This window comes from Notothenia rossii, assembly GCF_949606895.1.
Source record: "Notothenia rossii genome assembly, chromosome: 4".
Classification (NCBI taxonomy): domain Eukaryota; kingdom Metazoa; phylum Chordata; class Actinopteri; order Perciformes; family Nototheniidae; genus Notothenia; species Notothenia rossii.
This window is the reverse complement of record NC_136902.1, coordinates 93,968,080-93,977,309: the sequence shown is the minus strand read 5'-3', so window position 1 is coordinate 93,977,309 and position 9,230 is coordinate 93,968,080. Positions and strand designations below refer to the sequence as shown.

Below are 9,230 nucleotides of genomic sequence, written 5' to 3'. Positions count from 1 at the left end.
ATTTTATTCATTGGGGCACAATGAGGATTCTTCACTGGGGTGAGGGTCTGCTGCTCCCTCAGCCACCAGACAACAGCTCCAGCTGCAGTACCCCGGGAACCCTCTTCGGAGTAAAAACCCTGCTAGATTCCTCTCCGTCCACTTCCCCGGTAGCCTGTGCCGACGGCCTTATAATGGTCGTCACAGTGAAAGCACCTGGACATCTGGTAGGCCTTCCTGAATTCCCTTTGGTGTCCCTCTGTTAAGAGATTCCAGTTGATGACACCTGAAGTCAAATGTCATAAGACAACTAGAGAATGCAACTCCTGAAGAAATTGCTAGTGGGAATGCTTTATGCTGAAATATAACGTGTAAGAAGAAAGTGAATAATCAGGACTATTTGGATGACTGAATGGTTTCCATATGAATGAATATTAAGTTAAAAAGTAGCATGAAACTCCAAATGTATAAATAATGTTAAAGATGTAAGGCTTTGAATGTAGAATGTTATTCGTAGGAAAAGTTGAAAATGCAAAAAGAACTGGTGAAATAGTAACATTTGGCAAATTTTATTTTCAAAAACCAGAACATGGGAAAAAAAACTATAAAACGTTTCAAATCAATTCCTAACAAATTATATTCAGTAAAAACACAAAGTGAAAAGGTGAACAAAAATAAAGTAATTTTTGTGAAAGAACAAGTAAACAGAAACTATTGATACAAATGTTGTAATAAATATTAAAAACATTACTCAAGTGAATAAGTTAAAAACAAACAACATATAGAAACATTTCACATCAATTACTAAAGAAAATAACAATCTGAAGAACAAAAAATCTAAAATACAGAAACTACTCATCTCTTTGTCTCCACTTCCAGAGATAGAGTTACTAACAAAGCACTTATATACTAATAAAGGGCTGGCTGATCTAAAGCCAGTTGAGTAGCTCTTGAAATGTTTGGCTCTATGAAACATGATGAACTTATGATTCTGTTTTCTTCAAGGTTGTGTTTTCCTGGCCGAATGCACTTATTGTAAGTCGCTCTGGATAAAAGCCTCAGCTAAATGAAATGTAATCAATTAAATAAATCAAACAACACGTGAAGAGAAAAAAAACAGCAACTTTTCATCTTAATTAAATAATAGCAGTCAAACCAGAACAAGACAAAAGCAAGCATAAAACAAACAGTTTTACTCTGCATTTCCTGCACGGCACATATGTATATTTTAAATGAACAATTAAAATCTCACCCTAAATGTCATGAACCAATAGTATGCTGTCTCTGGTATTTTATGAAATCATTAATACCTTGGTTTTTATGTTGTAGTGTTTTTTTCTGAATGTCTGTCACAAACTTTTGGAACGGCCACTAAACCTTAGAAAGGCTCCACCAATCAAGGTGAAGGTTCTGAAAGTGTGCCAGGCCATTTAGAGGATGAGGGCCTTGCCTTCCTGACACCTCCCTCCACCCTGGTGCCAATTGTTGATCCGACCACAGTAGAGATGAAGTCTTCTGGGGGCTGAGGACTCTCTCCAATCAGAAGTTGCTGTAAACAAGATGATACATATCATAATAGAGCAACAAAATGTTGAAAAACAATATTGATATGTTTGCCTTAACACACACAGACATGAGCTTATGAGAGAAGTGGAAACTATGCTACAAGGTATAACAAACCATGAACGCAGTTTCCAGGTTATAAAACAACATTAAATCTACTCATAGTGTCACGGTGTCTGATGCAAATTGGTTGCTTACATTTAATTAGATGAAGCATTGAAGGCTCCTTAAAGAATCCTGAGCTGCACTGCCTCTGATGACTCTGGTCTTGGGTCCATGTGGTTCTGGTTCTGTGGTGCATGGAGAGAACACTGTAACACCAATGGGCAATACATACAATCCACAATGGCTTGTTGTCTGAAAATGCTGTAGCACTAAAGTGGAATGATCTTATAATGTGGGATAAAAAGGCTTTGTTTAATTGGGTAATTAGGCAAAATCAGTCACTTGTTGATAGGAATATTTATTATTATTATCATTTATTATGATGGCTTTAAATGTGAATAGATCATATTTGAAATATTTAGAAAAACACAAGGATAAAATGAAATGCTGAATTGTGAAGTTCAACAGCAGCCATGATGTATAAAGTATGTAAGAAAAATCCTAGTTGCACATTCTGAAATAGGAACCAGTATGAGTATGAACCAGTGGAAAGTAGTTTCAAATGAAAGAAGAAGCAGCATATTGTAGCTGTATCCATATGAACTAATAACATATCATACCATCAATGGATGAAACATGTGGAAGAAAGTCTGAATTACATTTTACACGTGTGTTTTTGTCCAAGTGTGTTTGAAGCAAAGCTAATTCTGATATACTTCTTTAGGTCAGATGTTTATAGTGATTTGTTTTAATACAATGAATATTTGTTTTATATTCTAAACTGCTGAAGGTGTTCCCAAATCCAAAAGAAGGTGTAGAATAACATGTATTTTGATATGAAAACTTGTCGAAGGCCAAAACATTTGCTGTGGTTTCAGACCTTGAATAAAGAAATGAAGAACATGAGCTAATGATAATGTTTTAACCCCGATTGTAAACCCAACGAGAACTGAGTGAAATGAGTCTGGAAACTGAGCAGCACATTTTCTTCATCTTTTAAAACAGTTAACCACAGTCTAGTGATGTGCTCTTGTTCATTTCAGATTGTCTTTACTCACCCATCAAGCGCAGAGTCTTTGTGTTCTTCTTGTCTATAAGAGGAAGCAAGATGTTAGTCTTCCATCTTTTTATTTCTGTAAGATGTGTTGAACAGCAGATACAACTCCCTGTATTTAGCCTTAACTGTCAATAATGTGCACAAGCTATTTCATATGTAATACTGCACACTTGAGCCAAATGTGTTAATCAATAATGCAACTATTAATCAGGTTTAAGTAACAGTTTTACATTAAGCTTTTATCCGTCAAGAAAACCTAAATTAATTGCAAATCAAATCTAGTTTATTGCTGGCTAGCAGCTGCAACAGTACTTGTGCAGTACAATGAACCTGCAGAGACTGTAAGAGTTAAATAGGTGATGCAAGTTCACTATTAACCTTTGAATTGTAGTGGGGTAGAAAAACAAAGTAGCAAATTATTTAAATAGTTAAGTAAGGTAAAAGTCACTCAATGTTGTACTTAAGTACAGTGCATGATTACATATAGTGAATAACGTTACGTTACGTTACAAAATAGCCTACTACACAAACAGCGCTAGCTGGGAGATCGATCACTTTTATTTGCTAAACTATGCGGTACTATTAAATCCACGTAGATTACTCTCAGACATCACAGCAATGAGGCTGATAAATGAAACCATGTGGATCAAATACTGCATACTGTATAATGTATACAGAGGCAGGCAGATAACACATTTTGTTTTTGTTTTTAGGTCCAGGTTCATGTTGTTGGTAATTGTTGTCACGTCAGCAGCTGTTTTTACCGTTACGCTTCATTTGGTTGGAATGCAGAAACTGCGGGTAAACGCCTCTGACACGCAGACCAAACGAGTTCCTGTAAGGGTGTGGAACATCTCATCAAAGAAACATGTCGCTCATCCTGTAAAGCACAGATTAAATGTAATATCTTTATCTAGCTGTTTTTCTTTACCACGTCATACTTTTTGCATAAAATGCGGATGCTTGTGTTTTTTTTTTAACCATGTATGATGATAAGCGCCTGAAGCTTAGCTCTTTTTAGAGTCACTGTACACATTGTAGATAAGAAAGGTGTCAGTCATAGATTTAAAAGACAAACCTGCTGTTTTTATTCATTATTATTGGATTTGAACGACAAATAGTCGATGTTTTACAGCTATAAAAGTACTAATACCTCACTGGGAAAAGACAACATGCAGGTACAAGTCCTGCATTTAAAACTTTCATGCAAAAGTATTAATTGAGCAGTAAATAGTTGAATTAAAAGTTACCAACACATCTGGAAATACATGGTTTGAACTGGACAGAAAATATAAATATTACTGGAACTAAATATAAAGTATCAGAAAACATAAATACTGAAGTAAATCACTAATACCTTGAATGTGTAGTTCAGTATTTGAGTGAAAGGTAACAACAGAGGAGGGAAAAGTCCTGCATTAAAACCTTAAAGTATCAGAAACATGTAGTTAAAGTAAAAGTATTGATTATGCAGTAAAATCTAGTTAGAGTAATCCACACATCTGGAGAAACATTGCTGCTCCATTTGAAGTCTCCTCCAAACGCGTTCAACCAAAGCGACCTTCATCTCCCGGAGTCAGACGACACAGCTGATGGATCCTTCAGCGTATCCCAGAATTCATTGCGCCGGTGTCCAGTGAGTTTTCACTGATACACTTTACTAAAGCAAGGTTTTGATTGCAGGACTTTTACCTGTAGTATGTTCATAGTAAAGTTTTAGTAATTGTACATGTGTTTATAGTTATTTGAAATCAAAATAATATATAGTTTATAACGGGTGACATCCTGTTTAAATCCAGGAGAGGGCAGTAGTGGTACATTGAGGATGTAACCTGCAGTATCAACCCTCATTAGAAAAAGAGTCAAATATAAAACTTGTGTTTAATCTCCAGGAACCGATCAGCTGGAGGAAATACTTTAAATGTAAGTATTCTTTTTAATTTACTCAAATATTTTACAACACCTACGCCAAACTCAAGAGGCCTTAAAGCGTACATCTTCAATACATATAACAAATTTAATAAATAAATAAACGTTTTAATATAAATTCTTTACATTTACATAACTATCTTTTTTATCAACAGATCATCATCGCCTCCATCATGTTTACCTTTACAATAAAAGTGTGAGATACATACACCTGTTCACCGCTTCTCTCTCAGAGCAACTCCAAAAAACAGTAGTATAGTTTATGGATTATCAGAACATTTCAAAGGGGACACAGACACATTGGATTAACTACAGCATCATTGTTATCGTTTTAATGCCATTGAAGACCAGTTTAGACCAGACAAAGACGAAGGTAAGCCATGTTAGCGTTGTGGGCTACCTAGCGCCACTTGTTTTGATAATGTCGCAAGTTTGTATCTTTCAGTGTTGAGGTGGGCACCGTTAGATTCTGTGTCTTTACGATCATAAACGATGTGCAGCTAGGATAAGTAATAAGGGAGCTAGGAGTGATTATCGGTGCAGTAATAGGTTAGCATTTTTCGCTCAGGGGTCATTTAGATGTTTCTTATGAGACTTGTGTTTTGTTTTGGTAAAAATGGTTTGTATCGTCAGTTAGCTGAGATTATTCCCGTTAATCTGGTATAACACATTAATGGGTTCTTAAATATTAAGATCCCCTGAGACACAGTGTCAAAAAAAGTACCCGCCGGGGGGGGACCTTGGGGTTTTACAGGTTAAGGGGATTATTTGAATTCCCTAATGTTAGGGTGCGCACAACCAAGCAGGGTTTTAGTATTTCTGTTTGTGGGGTGAAGTTCTGGAACAGTTTGAATGAGGAGCTCAGGGGATGTCCTAACGTACGACTGGTTAAAAAAAGGAAGGACATGATTTTTGGAGGATACAGGGATGAAATTGTTTAATCATTAACTGGGCGTTTACGTTTTATTGATTTATTTGGTTTGTTATTTTATCTTTTCTTGATTACCATTTACCTCTTGTATGTATTTGTTTATTTAGTTATTTGTCGTTATTATGTATTTGTTTTTTTAATAACAAATGTATTTTGGATGTTAGCAAAAGAACTTCACATTACTCACACTCTGATTGTCAAGGGGTAAACAGTATTTCTGGGCCGGGTGACGTCACGGACTGATATGGAAATTGTAGTACCGCCTTTTGGCCACTAGGAATATTTTCCTCAGAGTCCGGAGCACAACCTGGGTCTTGGTTTGGACACACGGGGGATGTTTACTTCGATTTGCAACTTTGTCATGTACTTTTTTTTTTTTTTTTGGTGGTGGTTTCCATGTGTTTTTCTGATTGAACAACCGTTTTTAGACATTTTAAAACCGTGATGTTAGCTATAAAGCACATGTAATGTGAGCATTGAGAGGCTGCAGCAATGGGTTTGGACACATGGGGGCGGTGCAGCTGCAGAAAACAGACAGACAGACAAACAGACAGACAAACAGACAGACAGACAGACACACACACACAGATTGGAACCAAGCAATAGCATTAATTGTATGTTCTACAAATACAATTTTTACAACAAATAATGTATTCTGATGTAACCCTTTTGTACCTGTCTATAACAGATACACACACACACACACACACACACACACACACACACACACACACACACACACACACACACACACACACACACACACACACACACACACACACACACACACACACACACACACACACACACACACACACACACACACACACACACACACACACACACACACACACACACACACACAGACACACTGGGAACCAAGCAATAGCATTATTCGTATGTTCTACGAATACAAGTTTTACTAAAAATACTATATTCTGATGTAACCCTTTTGTACCCCTCTATAACAGATTTAATAACTTTTATTTAGTTATTTAATTACAGCACTACATGGAGCTAGTTACTCTACATGTTTCATTTTGATTCAAATAAAGAACCAAACGTGTGCTCTTATATTAAATATTCATAAACTTGCACATGTGTAATCTAATCTAGAATGAAACTTCAGGAGACGTAATGAAATGTCTACTTTAGCAAATTTAAAAAACATTTATTTACATGTTTTTGAAACATATCTTCAGGAGAAACACAATCACCTACTTTGCATATTTATTACTTTTGAGCAAAATCTTTCCCATAATCAGAGAACCATGACTGTTTCTGTTTTTAAGAAAACTAAATATCTGTGGAGAGGATTTCTAATTAGGGTCAACACCTGATTTCCATCTTTCTGATAACTTTGAAAGATTTGAGTGATTCAACATCAAATGTATTTCTAATGTAATTATACATTCATCAAAACCCCAAGAGGCCGCATCGAGCTTTGCTCAGAAGTCACACGATCACAGAAGAAGCTGCTGTCTTTCAGTAGACCACAACAGTCTACTTGTTTTTATTGATTCACTTGATATATGGTTACAAATGATTACACATGATAACAATGATTCCATGATGAAGAAAAAGAATCTGAACTAAACTGCTGAAACTCAAGTCTCAAAATAAAACCATAAATGCTTCATATCTAAAAAGGTCAAATGCAAAGTAACTGAATGCAAATCTTAAAAACAGGAGACGTTTCTTTCAACTCTGTCGTCACTGACACCTGTTTCATAAACAACACATTCAAGGTGATCATCATCATACATGGTTCAAGAAACACCACAAACATCAGCTTTTTATGCACAAATGATGAAGAAAAAAGATGAACTCAACCGACAACAATCAAGTCTCCAAATAAAGCAACTAAAGATGAACATCTAAAAAGTTATAAATGCAACTCATAAAAAACTAGAAACTGAGTTTTTTCTTTGTTCTACTTTCCAGCAGAAAGCTGCGTCTCTTTTATATGCAGGACATGTGATGAGTGTGATTTGAAGAAACTGAGCTGCAGGTTGAACATCCTCATATGTGGAGAATACACAATAACATCAGAACAAATGATTACACATCGTCTTTTACACCAAACATAGTTTAAAAACCAGTCAAAAGCCTCAAGAGCTGCAAAGTCTTTCTGCAGAACTGTCAACTAAAGATTCAAAGGCATCATTTTCTTATTCCAAAAGTATATCAGTCAATTGACTTTACATGAAAAGAACAAGTCATCAAATCATGCATTGCTTTATTTGCCATGCTTTGTATACAGAGGAGAGAGAGAGCTGCTGTAGCTAACATTGAACAGCAGGGGGGGCTCTTTCCTCCATTTGAAACCAGAGCAACAATTGAGGGTCTGTGTTCGTCTGGAGCTCCACAAAGTCCCAATCACACAAGTTCAAACTGTAGAGCTTGTTTTCTACACAGCTGTGTTTCCTCAGAAGAGATCCCTAGCTGCTGTTTTAGCATACACGTAGCTCAGAGCTGATTTGAATCTTGGATTTTCCTCCATTTTTCTTTTCATCCTTTCCAGTTTCTTGACCTTCTCTGTGTCTTCCTTCTCCATCATCTTCTCAATCAGGAAGTCCAGATGGACATGAGTGGAGAGGGAAACAACCTTCATGGCGATCTTCTCCAGTTTGACAACATGTTGGAAAGACTCTTCCAGAAACTGATCTTTGTCTTTCTGCAGTTCTTCTATGTTCTCCTGGAGAGTTTCCAAGAGACTAGCTGACTTCACACTGCCTTCTTTACCCTTCTCATACATCTCTTTCAACTTTTGTTTGTCCTTCTGAGCTTTCCTTTCTATTTCAAAGTCCTTGTTATTCTTCATGTCTTGTTCGTGTTTCTTCAGAGCTTCCTGAGTCTGTCTGATCTCTCTCTGTTTCTGTTCAATGAACTGAACTCTCTCCTGCAGGTTGTGGATGCAGGCTGTCAGGCCGATGCGTGAATACAACACTTCAACAGTTTCTCTCAAGTTCTGTGGTTTGGTATCTTTCAGGAAATCTGCAAAGTTACAGATTTCATCTTTTGTTGATTCCCATGCATTCTTTAGAACACGCTCATTTCTCTTATTTCTCTCTGTGTGCTGCTTGTTATCAAACATGAAATGAACAGACTGATCCTTCTCGTCTGTTGCACACCTGATTTTTGCATCTTCCAGAGCTTGTAGAACATTTTTAGGTGTCATAAAATCTGAGTGTGTGATGAGGGCAACGATGTTCTCCTCTACGTCTTTTCCAAACAGAGACACCACTGAATCAAAGACGTACATCAGTCGGTCACTCAGTCGATTGTCACTCGCTTTCAGCACCAGACACACTGCATCGATCTCATGAACTCCTTCTGTTGAGCGGAACAAGTCCAACAATCTTTCACTGACGAGGACATCTCTCTCAGTCCCTCTGGTATCACCAAACCCGGGGGTATCGATGATGGTCAGAGAGAAGGGCAGAGTTCTGTCTTCAAGACCAAAGACCTCGTACACGATCACGTCTGGCATCTGAATCTCTGTTTGACTCTTCTTCTCTTCCTCTACCATCTGATACCAGACATCGTCTTCATACTTCACTCCCAGTGCAAAGTTAACCAGAGCGTTGATCAGAGTGGATTTTCCTGATCCTGTTTCACCAACAAGCAAGATGGTTTTGTTCATCTTTGTTGGATCTTTTTCAC

General features: G+C 37.0%; 1 protein-coding gene across 1 annotated transcript in view; it reads right to left on the bottom strand.

Annotated features, from left to right (window-relative positions):
- Window positions 1–7,373: 7,373 nt before the first annotated feature.
- LOC307037545 (uncharacterized protein) overlaps window positions 7,374–9,230 on the bottom strand; it is a 42,161-nt gene continuing 40,304 nt past the window's right edge. The window contains exon 5 of the mRNA XM_079678534.1: window positions 7,374–9,230. This exon is cut by the window's right edge and continues 122 nt beyond it. Within this exon, the coding sequence (XP_079534660.1) occupies window positions 7,993–9,230 (1,238 nt within the window). The 3' untranslated portion in view covers window positions 7,374–7,992.